Source organism: Planococcus citri, chromosome 5, assembly GCF_950023065.1.
Source record: "Planococcus citri chromosome 5, ihPlaCitr1.1, whole genome shotgun sequence".
Classification (NCBI taxonomy): domain Eukaryota; kingdom Metazoa; phylum Arthropoda; class Insecta; order Hemiptera; family Pseudococcidae; genus Planococcus; species Planococcus citri.
Window position 1 is genome coordinate 13,495,935 of NC_088681.1, and position 13,175 is coordinate 13,509,109.

The 13,175-nt window shown below is 35.1% G+C and overlaps 5 protein-coding genes across 6 annotated transcripts; 3 read left to right on the top strand and 2 right to left on the bottom strand.

Moving 5' to 3' along the window:
- Positions 1 to 152: 152 nt before the first annotated feature.
- Positions 153 to 2,303, top strand: LOC135848846 (uncharacterized). The gene is made up of 6 exons (XM_065368914.1): positions 153 to 311; positions 411 to 538; positions 611 to 850; positions 942 to 1,010; positions 1,091 to 1,246; positions 1,334 to 2,303. The coding sequence occupies exons 1-6, from the start codon at positions 251 to 253 to the stop codon at positions 1,382 to 1,384; spliced, it is 705 nt and encodes a 234-aa protein (XP_065224986.1). The 5' UTR covers positions 153 to 250; the 3' UTR covers positions 1,385 to 2,303.
- Positions 2,304 to 2,540: 237 nt separating this feature from the next.
- ATP6AP2 (ATPase H(+)-transporting accessory protein 2) lies at positions 2,541 to 4,551 on the top strand. Its single transcript, XM_065368913.1, has 7 exons — positions 2,541 to 2,700; positions 2,787 to 2,911; positions 2,984 to 3,214; positions 3,300 to 3,416; positions 3,504 to 3,623; positions 3,710 to 3,815; positions 3,892 to 4,551. Exons 1-7 carry the CDS (start codon positions 2,640 to 2,642, stop codon positions 3,969 to 3,971), a joined length of 840 nt encoding a protein of 279 aa, XP_065224985.1. The 5' UTR covers positions 2,541 to 2,639; the 3' UTR covers positions 3,972 to 4,551.
- Positions 4,552 to 4,650: 99 nt separating this feature from the next.
- Positions 4,651 to 6,219, bottom strand: LOC135848843 (S-formylglutathione hydrolase-like). Its single transcript, XM_065368910.1, has 6 exons — positions 6,078 to 6,219; positions 5,797 to 5,877; positions 5,546 to 5,733; positions 5,277 to 5,466; positions 4,977 to 5,199; positions 4,651 to 4,911 (listed from the first exon to the last, which is right to left on the bottom strand). Exons 1-6 carry the CDS (start codon positions 6,194 to 6,196, stop codon positions 4,735 to 4,737), a joined length of 978 nt encoding a protein of 325 aa, XP_065224982.1. The 5' UTR covers positions 6,197 to 6,219; the 3' UTR covers positions 4,651 to 4,734.
- Positions 6,220 to 6,227: 8 nt separating this feature from the next.
- On the top strand, positions 6,228 to 8,150 carry LOC135848844 (S-formylglutathione hydrolase-like). Of its 2 annotated transcripts, XM_065368912.1 has the most exons (8): positions 6,228 to 6,366; positions 6,447 to 6,534; positions 6,609 to 6,734; positions 6,926 to 7,063; positions 7,130 to 7,317; positions 7,385 to 7,574; positions 7,648 to 7,873; positions 7,950 to 8,150. In XM_065368912.1, the coding sequence occupies exons 4-8, from the start codon at positions 6,990 to 6,992 to the stop codon at positions 8,124 to 8,126; spliced, it is 855 nt and encodes a 284-aa protein (XP_065224984.1). In that variant the 5' UTR covers positions 6,228 to 6,366; positions 6,447 to 6,534; positions 6,609 to 6,734; positions 6,926 to 6,989; the 3' UTR covers positions 8,127 to 8,150. The 2 variants fall into 2 exon arrangements, with proteins under 2 accessions (XP_065224984.1, XP_065224983.1); XM_065368911.1 differs by having other exon boundaries at positions 6,447 to 6,734.
- Positions 8,151 to 8,234: 84 nt separating this feature from the next.
- rho-7 (rhomboid family intramembrane serine protease rho-7) lies at positions 8,235 to 10,284 on the bottom strand. The gene is made up of 9 exons (XM_065368909.1): positions 10,050 to 10,284; positions 9,781 to 9,976; positions 9,543 to 9,707; positions 9,306 to 9,468; positions 9,138 to 9,230; positions 8,942 to 9,066; positions 8,763 to 8,864; positions 8,591 to 8,688; positions 8,235 to 8,513 (listed from the first exon to the last, which is right to left on the bottom strand). Exons 1-9 carry the CDS (start codon positions 10,073 to 10,075, stop codon positions 8,420 to 8,422), a joined length of 1,062 nt encoding a protein of 353 aa, XP_065224981.1. The 5' UTR covers positions 10,076 to 10,284; the 3' UTR covers positions 8,235 to 8,419.
- Positions 10,285 to 13,175: the final 2,891 nt, after the last annotated feature.

Below are 13,175 nucleotides of genomic sequence, written 5' to 3' on the forward strand. Positions count from 1 at the left end.
GCATTGCAATATCACGATGTCTTGAAAATTCAATAATTTGGCGGCTTATTTTAAATTTTTTTTATCTCCTTGATTTTCAAAATTTTTCATCAAAGATTTAATTTATCAGTTCGATCAGTCTCTTGGCGATTAAATATTTTATCATTGACATAATTACGATTCATTCGATCGATTTTATCGATGAAAGAATGATCACGCGCAGAGTGAATAATTTTCCACTCGAACACTGTTCATTTTATCATTTCGAAAAATGGGGTGGATGAAAAAGTGCATTCCGATTGCATTATTTGTGATCACCATCCTTTCCTACGGTAAGTAAAAACAATTTATTTAGTTTCAATGCATCGTGATTCATCGCTCATTAACGTTGCTTATTCAATAATCAACTTGTGTATTTCATTTTCATTCAGTCAAATGTGATGGAGAATTGGTTATCATTCATCAACCACCTATCGTAAATTTCTACGACGAAAGACCTCTATTCGTAACCGAATTGAAATACGTATTTGGAACTTGTCTAGGTTATCTTCAAGGAAAGGTATGCGAAATTTATTCAACGTTTAATTTTTGATATCCTATAATCATGAATTTTTCGTTTTTATTTTGATAGAGTGCTGAATGGCAAGATCTTCATTTAAGTGCACCGTTTGATTTCTTTAACATTGTTTTTATGGTAGCTGTAGTTCCTGGCGTAGAAACACTCAATGTAACGGGTGCAATACGCATCCCTCTGATAGAAGATGATCATCTGAACATAACGTACGATGAAATTAATCTCGAAACTACCACGACGTTTAAACACTGCACCTTCACCTCGAATGGGAAATCACAACGTTTTGATTTACCAAAAGTAGGTACCTACCTATAACTTGAGTCGAGTTTTTTTGAACAAAAAAAAAATCTACTAGAAAGAAACTAAATGGAAGGACGCGATTTTTCAGATAAACGTCGGCGATAGTGACACGACCAGTAGTTCTATGGTGCACAAATTTCACGAGAAGATAGAGGCGGTAAGCTTCACCATGTGTTTTTAGAAAATTATCTTCGCGTTATGTTCTTTGATCGATATTTCTGTTTGTCATTTTATTAGGATATGCAGAAACCTGCGACGAACGAAGGTCCTCATATTTACTGGGGAGAGTGTCCTAAATTCGATGAAAAAGATCCGGAATATTTAGAAGCTGCTCATATGATAATGTCGACTTCGATGAAAAGCTTGGCCGAAATGGTTAAAGAACCTCGAAAAGTAATGATTACGATATTTTATTAAATACGTACTTCGTATTTTGTGTTTGAGAATCATTATTCCTTTACGATGATGTTTTGCTTTCAGCCATTGATAGCTTTAATCACTCACACTGGCAAAATAACCTTAACTCGCTGAAAACGATAAACGCCGGAAGATCTTTTTTGAAGCAGTGATTCAAGTTATTTTAAAGTTTAATTAAACTTACTCAATGTGACATATTTTTTTGTTTATTAGTGTTATAAAATGGCCATATTTTTTTGATATCCAAATCCAGTGCTTTGATTCGAAGTTTGAAGCCAGGGATGGAAGAGCCTTGATTTCAGGGCTCCCGCTCTTGGCTCTGGCTCAGCTCCCCACAAATTTTAGCTCTGGCTCGCTCTTGGCTCTTGGCTCTGTTTCTTTACATGTGCTCTTTGGCTCCTTGCTCGCTCCTCAATTCTTTCCGACTCCGCTCTTTGACTCTCAGCTCCCTCTTCCAATTTCTTGGCTCCCACTCCAGCTCCAGCTCTGGCTTTTGGCTCTTTAAATTAGAACTTAAAATCCGTGAAAAACGATGAAAAAAATGAAAATATACTGCATTTATTTTCATTTTATTTTTCAATGAGAAAAAAAAACGTAGAAATTCTTCATTTTCTTTACAAATGTGAGTTAAAAGTTGAATTTTCAATAAAATTGTGCGCATTTTTTCACTTTTTTTCTACTTTTAGGGAGCCAAAGAGCCTGAAAAATTTTGTGGGCTCCCACTCGGCTCTGGCTCTTTCCAGGTTGAAGACTCCTTATGATGATGGCTCTCTTGAGTAAAATAAGGAGCTCTTTTGCAAGAGAGCTCTTGATGTTTTTCTGCACTTTCATTTATTTGGCTCTTGGCTCTGGCTCTAGCTCCTCAAAAAATCCGGCTCTTTCAGACTCTGGCTCCGGCTCGCTCCCGGCTCTTCCATCCCTGGTTTGAACCCGTCACTTTGAAGTTTGAACTTGTTCTTGTTCTTGTATAATTTTTCAGCTCAATGATGCTGTCATAATAATATTTTTGATTAAAAAATAATTGTTGTTCTCATTGTTCTCAGTATTTTATTGTTCTCGAATAAAATTAACTGGCTTAAAATAATTCTCAATCTCAATTCTCAAATTCTCAATTCATTCTCAAAATTTTTAAAATTAAATCGTTAAATTAAATTAAAATTAAAAAGTTCTATTTTTTTATTTTTGTAGCACATGCAACACTGCTACAGGTTGAAACAGGTTGGTAACATTGAATGGCAAAACCTTCAACGTGGGGAGTGCGGAGAAGGGAAGGAAAAAATGGTACTGATTAAAATTTTTTAATGATAATAACGTTTTGTCAAGGGATTTTTTAAAAATTAAGGATTGTTCGTTGAAATAAATTATAATTATGGATAAATTAAGAAAGTACCTTGTATTGTTCTTATATTTAATATCCGCCATCACCTATGGTAAGTTTGATATTGGTTTTATTCACTTCAAAAGTTGGAGGTCTACGCCCTTTTCAACACATTCATTTGATCAATTCGGTTTTCAGTCAAATGCGATGGGCAGATAGCTGTTATGAGGAAACCCTCGTCTATGAAATACAACAGCGACAACCAAATGGTTCTGAGTGATCTAATGGAATCCATCGAACATTTAATGGGTTACCAGTACGAAGTAAGTTACTCGTGCAATTGTACTGTACGGTTTGTATGAAAACACTTCTCAGCTGGTTATTTTGATTTACAGGGAGCTAAACAAATGGAAATGATGAATCCGTTCGATCTTGAAGATACGAAGATAATATTGGTGTCGGTAAACAACGAATACACTATGGATTCTAAGGATGCGATTAAAACATTTAAAATGAAGCAAGATATGGCAGTTGAAGATATGATAAAAGAATTAGAAAAAACGGCTGCTCGTGAAAATTCATTTGGAAAGAAAGTTTCTTTGGAATCAGTCTCACCGAAAGGAGCAGTCAGTGAAAATCGTACATTATAATGCTATCTAGTCTGATGTGTTTATTAATTGGGTCGTATTTTTTTTCATCTTATTTTATTAGATCGATGTGAAAAATGGTAGTCCACAACTCTTCTTGGTAGATTTGACATCTATGTCAAACGATGAAGTCAGAGACGCAATTAACAGTTTGGAGAAATCAACTCAAGGATTATCCAACGTACGAAAAACTATAATATAATAAATCGTTAATCTACTCATGGTACGTGCTCTCTACGAGTGTTTTAAAACACCTGGTTATCTTTAGGTTTTGGAAATCATTCTGTCATCGGATGGAAAAACATCTATTTCTTATGATCGTGAAAAACGACAATCTCCTCCAGCTACGGATGAAGCTAACGAAACGCAAAAACCAATAATTAATGCTGTAAGTTCTAATATACTTATTCTTTCGACATTCTGTTAGAACTCTTGTTTCTTTAACTCGTGTTACGATTTTTTCTTTCTTCGCAGAATACCTTGAATTTAGCTGACGATTACGATGAGAATTTCCCAGTAATATTCAACATCATGTTATGGTTCAGTCTTGCTCTAATTTTCGCTCTAATAGCTATCTGCAGTATGTATTTTGGTTATTTTTATAATCACACCCCTTGTGTTCAACTTTATCTGAAAAATTTGTTTCTGATTTATAGTGGTAATTGCCAATATGGATCCTGGAAGAGATTCCATTATATATAGAATGACCAGCACTAGAATGAAGAAAGATAACTAAGAATCGTGTTAGTAGTTTCTAACGAAGGCTATGTGTATAATCAATTGTGATATGTTTGTGTGAATTTAATCGGTTCATCAAAACGTATTTTGTTTTCCTATTGTATATATTATGTACTTGTTATAAAAAAATAACGTCTTGATGATTTTGTGTAACTTAACGTTGTAAATACCATTTTCAACATTGATAAATTTCAATCATATTGGTCACGCTAGTCTCGTATGTTTATTCTTGAAAACATGTAGTACTTAAGCGAAGAAAACGTCGAAGCCTAATTAAATAAATATATTTTTACTACATTCCATTAAGTTTTACGAAGACAATTAGAATTTCGTGTTGATCGTTTAAAAGCACAATTTCCGAGTTATTAGTAGATCTATTTTTAAGTTTGTTACCATGTTAATGATGTAAATTTAAATTGTACTCGTACCGATATCAGCATTTGTAGAAAAATGGATAATTTTATAATTTTAAAGTAATTTTTAGAAAATATCTCTGTATTTGTTTCGTTAGTGATAGGTATAAATCAGTAAACGAGAATGAAAATTTATTGCATAATATAATATGATAAACTGATAAAGGTTTTTAACAATTTTTTTGAACTAAAACTTACCTATTTGAGATTTCAGTCAATTTTTAAGAAATGCATTACATTTCAATCTTAATAAAAGACGATAGATTGGTAACAAACGAAAATAAATTTATTGGTATGGTAGCTAAAGTCATATAGATCACAGATCTCGTACAATTGGTAGAAAAAAACTTATTTCAAAAATTGCATATGATATTTGATATGATCTTCGATAAAAGTAGCGATGAAATAATAATTATGAGTAAACTTTTCACGTTCGTTGAACTTGACTTTGATCCCAGATTTCTCGCAAGCTTTCAAAAAATCTTGAGGGAATAAATGTCCATCCAAGTATTCATCGTCAGTACCCTGAAAATACATCAAATAGGTAAACAACGAATTCAATCTTTTTCTACAAATTTAGATCTATGTACCTGATCAATGAGTATTTCCAGAGGTGGTCCTGAGTATTTTTCGGCTACTTTTATTGCACTCCATTTATCCCACGATTCGTCTTGTTTGCATCCCAAGTACAGCTCTAAACCTTCGATAGAATGAGGAGCTTTAGTAATATCGCAAACAGGCGACAAAGCTGAGACACTTTTGTACTTCGTTGGATTCTGCAGTTTTATTAAGAATGCTCCGTGTCCTCCAATGCTATGAAAAATGATCAAGCTCTTTGATTATTCTGTATAGAGTTGTGATTCTAGATGTAAAATTTAATGATGATTAACCTGTGTCCCATTATGCTCTGTTTGTCTGGAAGGACTGGAAAATTATCGTTGATGATTTTAGGTAATTCTTCGGACAGGTAGGTATACATCTTATAATGTTTACTCCAAGGTTCGGCGCAAGAGTCTATATAATATGAGGCTTTGGTACCAATATTCCATTTATCCTTTTCTCCAGGAATGTTTGTGTTACCTGTGAAGCAAAATCCACAAAGTTAACGTGCTTATGATGGCGAAAAATAATTCTTATTTGCAGATGATAGGTAACTCACGAGGACTACTATCAGGAGCAACAATAATCACTCCTAAATTCGAAGCAATCCGTTGAGATCCTGATTTCTCAATGTATTCAATATGATCCATCGTTAATCCAGAAAGATGATAAATAACAGGTAATTTTTCATTCTTACATTGATCAGGTAAATATATAGCGAATCGCATTTCACATTTGTTCACCTCGCTGAAATTAAAACACATTTTTCAGGAAGTTGAGTAATACATGGATGAATAATTTTATTCTTACCTATCATGGGCGAATACTTTCTGATACCCTCCGAAGGATCGAGTGCTGAATTTTTCTCGTAAATTCGTCATTTCGTTCTCACTGCGAATAAATTTGTACAAGAAAATCAGTAAAATTCTTCCATTGACAATGAAATATGAGGTAATAACTGACTTAACTACATCCAATTTATCTGTACAATACATATGCTAATTTATCTAATCAAAAAATGATTACAGAAATAGTTATTTTCCGAATTAAGAGGCGATTTTATCGTCAAGATAGAATGTATTTCAACTTACGAAGCTGGACATTGTACCCTGGCACTTCGATGTATCCAATTCTTCCAGATCTTCGAATGTTTTGGCTTAATCTGAGAAGTGAGAGAAATTGACCGGAGGAGCAACTTGCCTTGGACCATGTCGAAAGTTTATTTCGTACGAAAATTTCCGCTATAATGTGAATGGAATGCTAATGAGATGAAACTGTACCTACTCAAAACTGGTTTGAGTCAGTCAGTCATATGATCGCCGGAGAAATTGAAAAATTTTTGAGTACATTTACAATTCGATGGATTAATTTTTATTCGAAGTTTGTACCTAATGCAATTTCTGTCATTTTTTTCAGTAAGGTACGATTTTCTACTAATTTCATAATTTCTTATCGTTCAGATATGCAGTACTTATCACTCGCATAAATTAACAAAGAAATACCGGCGTCAAACAGTCATGGTGGGAGGAGTAATTTAATAACAAACGAGTACTTGTGAAAAAATTTGTACTTCGAGTCCATTCAAGTTGGTTGAATCACTTATATTTTGTAATCTATTGCAGTCGATCTGTTCAGTAAGAAGACAAGTACTTGACGACAAAATACTCAAAGCAAAGGAACACCAAATCATCAATTAATACTCCATTTACTGTGTGAGAAGAAAACCATCATCGCTATTTTTATCATTGGTATGTTTTTCCTCTTTTTTTTCTATCTCAAATACGTCCGTATTGCAAAAAGAATACCTATATGTGTTAGAAAAAAGTAGGAGCAATTAATATAGTGGACTTTGTACTCGATTGATTAAACACGAGCCGATCGAATTTCGTAATTACGTGACATCGTCTGACCCCATGTAATATTTAATTTAATGCAACAGATTTCCATTAATCGCACTGTTCCAAACGTATTCCACATCGTACGACGTATATCTCCAGTCCAGTATGGCTACCGTTATAACTGAAAAATCAAGCAGCAAATGCTTCGGTGGATATCAAAAAGTTTATACTCATGAAAGGTAACAAAGATTACATTATGTACATTACATAGAAACGTAGGTAATTTCAAAGGATTCTATTTACAGTAAAGAACTGAATTGTTCTATGAATTTCGCTGTATACCTGCCTCCTCAAGCAGAAAGCGAGAAGTGCCCAGTGATATATTACTTATCAGGATTAACCTGTACCGAACAAAACTTCGTCCAGAAAGCCGGAGCTCAGAGATTCGCGTCTAAACATGGCTTAGTCATCGTTACTTGTGATACAAGTCCACGTTAGTACAGTTTATTTTGAATTTAATCGCATCAAGGTGCAATTTTTTTAATAATTCATCTTCGTAGGAGGTTGTAACATTCCCGGTGAAGATGAAAAGTGGAATATTGGCACCGGAGCCGGTTACTATGTGAATGCTACTCAAGAACCGTGGAGTAAACATTACCGTATGTACTCGTATATCATCAGTGAATTACCTTCAATTATTGAAGAGCATTTTCCGGTATTACCCGATAAACAAAGCATCATGGGTCACAGGTTAGTATTACGTCTTCGTCTGTCATCGTTTGAATCATGATTTTCGATTAATTTTTTGTACTTTATTTCACAGTATGGGTGGTCATGGAGCTTTTATATGTGCTTTCCGTAATCCTGGAAGATTCAAGAGTGTGTCTGCTCTAGCTCCGGTCTGTGATAGTGGAAGATGTAGACCATTCAAAGAAGGGTTCAAATTATACTTCGGAGGTGAGCCTGAAGATGGTAGTTGGGATGAATGGAATGCTACCAAATTGGCCACCAAATACAACGGTCCTCCTTTACAAATTTTAATCGATCAAGTGAGTCTGTCTACTAAATTAAAAACACTGAGACGTGACTATCGTGTTTTTATTTCGTTTTTTTTTCTCTTTTCAGGGAACTGACGATGAATTTTTAAATGATTTGTATCCTACTGATTTCACCGCAGCATGTACGTCTTCGGGTGTTTCGGTTATATTGAACATGAGAGATGGATACGATCATGGATATTATTTTGTATCTACCTTTATCGAAGACCATTTCGAATATCATGTGAAATTTTTAAAACAATAAATTCGTATAACAACTCGCTTATTACTTGAGAATAATTATTTCGCCGATAATTATCTACCTTTATCGAAGACCATTTCGAATATCATGTGAAATTTTTAAAACAATAAATTCGTATAACAATTCGTTTATTATTTGGGAATAATTATTTCGCCGATAATTACAATAGTTACATGTTTTACAACTGGGGTCAATTTAAACACGGACGCTTTTCGGTGATTTTTCTCAACATCGAGGAAATATTACTTTAGCCTTCGAATCTGTACAAAAAGTGTTCAAAATGGTGAGATTATCCTTCATTCATTTTTTTTATTACGTAGCTCGTGCCAGTATTGCAGGATAGGGCCTCGTTTCTGCCAAATGAGCGTACTTCCATAATGACACCAGAACCTAAACAGGATACAGAGTTTTAGGAATTGATAAACACAACATCCTGTTCATTTAAATTTAAATACGAGTCAACTCACAATCCAAATAAAGCTCCGCCCAAGTGAGCCGCATGATCGAATGTTCTCCATCTTAAAAGTAAACCTGTAAGGTCTAATCCCATAATCATCTTTAAACCCTGTGAACGAAACAAAAATAATGTAGGAAATGATAGAACACAATTCGATGAAAACAAACGTCTTCATCACTTACCAATCCGGCTTTGAAAACAATAAATGGTAAAAATACAATCGATAATAAGGTTTCAGGATGCTTGGAGCATGTGTACGATAAAACAGCCATTATAGCACCGGACTGAAACGATAGAAGAAATACGTGAGAAAGAAATACATCTCATTTATTCCAAATACAAACATTGAATAGATACTTACAGCTCCTAAGGAAACCGTATTCGAAACTAGGGCCACTTTAGAAGCGTAACTAAGTAAAGATGAGAAAACTCCTGCACTGCAGTAAAACGCTAAGAATTGTTCTTTGCCGAGAGAGTTGACAACATCTGACATAATTTCAAATCAGGATTAGTTCGTGTTCAATCGAGTGAACATAACTAGTAAAAGATTTACGAACTTGGCATGAAACTATTCAAAACGAATAAATTTACACCCATATGCACGAGGCTGCAATGGCTAAAAGCTGACAGGAACATGGGCCATACTTCCTCTAGAAAAAAAAGAACACTATCAATGAAATCTAACCACAATAAATGTGATTTTTACGACGTTCTTGTAAACTTACTGCCAGCTGGATTTGAGCAAAAGTACCGAACCATGAAACCTTGCCACCGAGGAACTTTCCAAGCAGCATATACGAGAAAATTGGCAAAAGCTATCGGTACCCAGACTTTTTCACCTTCTGATAATGCATTCCACCAAACATTTATCATCTGTCTGAATGAGCCCTGAAATACTGCATGAAACAAGATCAAATTCTTCGTTTGATTTACTCCACGAATTGACGAAGATTTTAGCTTACTCTTTTAAGCGCTGAATTCGCACCGAATTGTTTCTGAATCCATAAATTAGACGGTTCGAGCTTATCTAAAAACCAGCTCTTTGGTGAACTGATGATTACTTGTGCTCTTTCTCGCATATTTTCGTACTGCCATATCGTAGCCGCCGTGAACGAAGCTGTCGAGAACTGTATAAATAATAATTTACCAGAATTAGAGCGAAATGAAGTATGAAATAAACAGCACAATGTGATCAATTACCAGAACGGTGAATACTGTAGGTTTTATTAAACTTCGGTAAGGTAAAGGTGCATCACTGAGAGCACCGAATTCGTCTACGTTCGGTTTGGTAATATTTTTAAAACGCGAAAACTTAGTGCTTTGATTTACAGATGAAAAATCACGAGGAATATTCAAGCTTCTGCGACACGGATTCTGGTGTTTTAAACTGCGTATCCTATAACATCAACGACCATTTTTAGTTGGAAATTTTCTCAAACGTGAACTATAAAAAGGTGACATAATCTTACCATAACACAGATCGTACTTGGTACATTTTGATCGAACGCCTGGGAATTTGGTATTAAAAACAACGAGAACTTGAAGAATACATCAATAACGATTATATCGTCGATTTAAAAACCTTATTTCATTTCTACTTTCTTCGAAAAGCTTATTTCATCATGTTCAAGCTCTTCAAAAAGCTCGGTGTTTCAAAATTTTGCAAGTTGTGTTAGATTGTAGACTCGTATTTTCATTTAAAAACGTTCACGAACAATTACATTTTAAAAACGATTTTAATTTTATTAAAATTACATCTCGAAACTTATAATAATTCCACAGATTAAAATATAAGAATGGTTACTAAAAATCGAACGAAAATGTTCGAATGAATTTGATTTAAATAAAACTTATTCGACTCTCAAACGAGCACATAATCTGACATGCCCTCCTTAAATCAAATTCTATAAAATTAAACTTCACCAGATAAGATTACACACGAAAATATCGTATAAACGAATTAATTAAGTCTAAATAAAATAAACGATTAACGATTAAACAAATACTTCGATCATTATACACGATTATAAAATATCAAATTTCTAAGTTCTGTTAGAACTTTCTTAGTTACCGTTTTCGTCAATAAATCAGCTATTTGAACTGTTTTGCTGATTTTTCGCACTTCAAATTCCTTTCTGTCGATCGCTTCCTTCGCGTACAGGTAAGCAGTTTTAATCTGCTTCGTTGAATGGGTGTCTAACGTTGATATGATCGATATTGCTGCACTTGAATCGGAATGTATAGGAATACCTTCGATCGTTGTTGACAGTAATTCTTGCAGCTGATTTCGAATTCCGCGACACAATTTAATACCATGATACATCGCAACGTACTCAGCAATACCGGATGAATCGACTCGATCAGGTTGAATTTTCGTTTTCCAGGCAATTAGATTGCCATGATGATGTATCATTACTCCCGAAGATGAACGTTCTTCGTAGTCATTCACGTAGCTCGCATCAACGTACATTTCTAAAATGGGCTTACTTTCGTTCGGTGAAAATTTCAATGATAAATTCATTGTGCCAGCTAAATAACGGAGCACATTCTTTGCTATGGCAAAGTGTTCATCACTAGGATTGTTCTGGTGACGAGCCAACGAATTCGTGATGAAAGATATATCAGGGCGCGTACCTGCAGCAATATAATTTAAACATCCAATTATATTTCGAAATGGTTTCTTCGTTGCTTCGCCTACGTTTTTCTTCATCTTAATTGCAGGATCGGCTGGTAGAGGCTTTGAATGACAATCGATTAAATTGAACCGTTTCAACACTGCTTTGATATAATCGTTCTGGTTAATTTCCAGAGTATCGTTGATGAAATTGAAGTTTAATCCGAGAAATTTCTTCGGTTTTCCCAACACTTTAAGTTCAAACTTCGATTCGAGGTATTTAATAAACTGATCAACGATTTCGTTCGTAATACCCAAAATAAAGAAATCATCAACGTAAATTATCGCGATTAACTTTCCATCTTTCGAAACGTAAATACAGGGTTCTGTTATTAATCGAATTAAACCGAATGCCGTAAATATCGCGTGAACTAAATTGTACCAGTTTTTGGCACTTACTTTCAAACCATAAAGGCTTTGCAAAAGTTTCCATACCTTGCCTCGTATATGTGGAAACCCTTTCGGAAGTTTACAATATGCATCATACTCCAACTTTGCATGTAAAAATGCCGTCACCACGTCCGCCTGAATGATTATCCATTTTCGTTGAATTGCAAGTGATAACAATAACCGAACAGCATCCAGCTTCGGTACTGGAGAGTAGGTCGCACTGATTTCGTGTTCGATGGGGTCTTGAAATCCCTTCACCGCTAATCTCGCTTTATAAATTGTCTGACCACTAGTATTTATTTTTCGATTAAATACCCAAGTTGTATCCATAACAGGAAGATTGATTTCGGATTCGTTCACTAACTCGTACACTTTGTGTTTATCCATCGATTTCAATTCACGTTGGATGGCTTCAGACCATTCTTTACCCTCGGATGAATGAACTGCTTCTTCGTACGTAAGTGGAGTATCGATATCGACGTTCACATGAAAAATTTCAACTTCGATTGAGTTAACGTTGACGTTGGGATTCGGCTCAATATTCAGATCACGATATAATACGTTTTCGTTTACTTCAACATGACGTCCTTCGAAGATAACGTTTTTAGCAGGGTCCCATAACTCATATCCAGTTTCGGTATGTCCAACTAAAATGGTCATTATTGATCTTTCTTCCACTTTCGAATCGTAACTTTCTTTTTTCCAATAACCAACACTGCCGAAGATTCTCATGTGATCCAGCTTTGGTTTGTAGCCACGCCAAAGCTCGAATCTAGTTTTTCCACCAGTAGATGAACTTGGAGAACGATCAATAATAAAAATCGCATTGGCTACAGCTTTTTCCCAGAAACGTCTTGGTAGACCACTATTAAACAGTTGAGCTCGAGTAGTATTCATAATTAGCGCGTTCATACGTTCGGCGACACCGTTGTGTTGATGAATATTCGTTGCAGCGTATTGAATACATATTCCTTCGTTGGCGCAAAACGTCTTCAAACGGTCACTTGTAAATTCGCCGCCTTTATCACATCGTAATTTTCCCACTTTACAGTTATGCATTGCAGTGGCTCGTCGTACATAGTCGATGATACTCTCAGCTGTTTCTGATTTATTTTGCAAAAGATAACTAATTGCATATCGAGAATAATCGTCTGTGATCGTTAACACGTACTTCTTCACAGTATCATCGGCATCTTTAGGGTTTACCTCGAGTAAATCAGCGTGTATAATTCCCAACACTCGGGTGGCTCGTTCTCTCGTTTCATCGAATGGTTGGCGCTTCTGCTTGGCTTCCTTACAGACTGTACAAAACTCTTCGGCGCATTTTTCGTAATCGACATCTTCTTCCATACCTTTGGACACCTTTTTCAAGATATTTAGATACTTGAAATTTAAATGGCCCATTCGCGCATGCCATTTTGCTGCAATTTCTCTGCCTGTCACCATCGCCGATTTGGGTGATTGACACGTTGGTTCAAGATCAACAAAAATTTTCGAATCGCGCAAATTACCACGAGCAATAATTACGTTA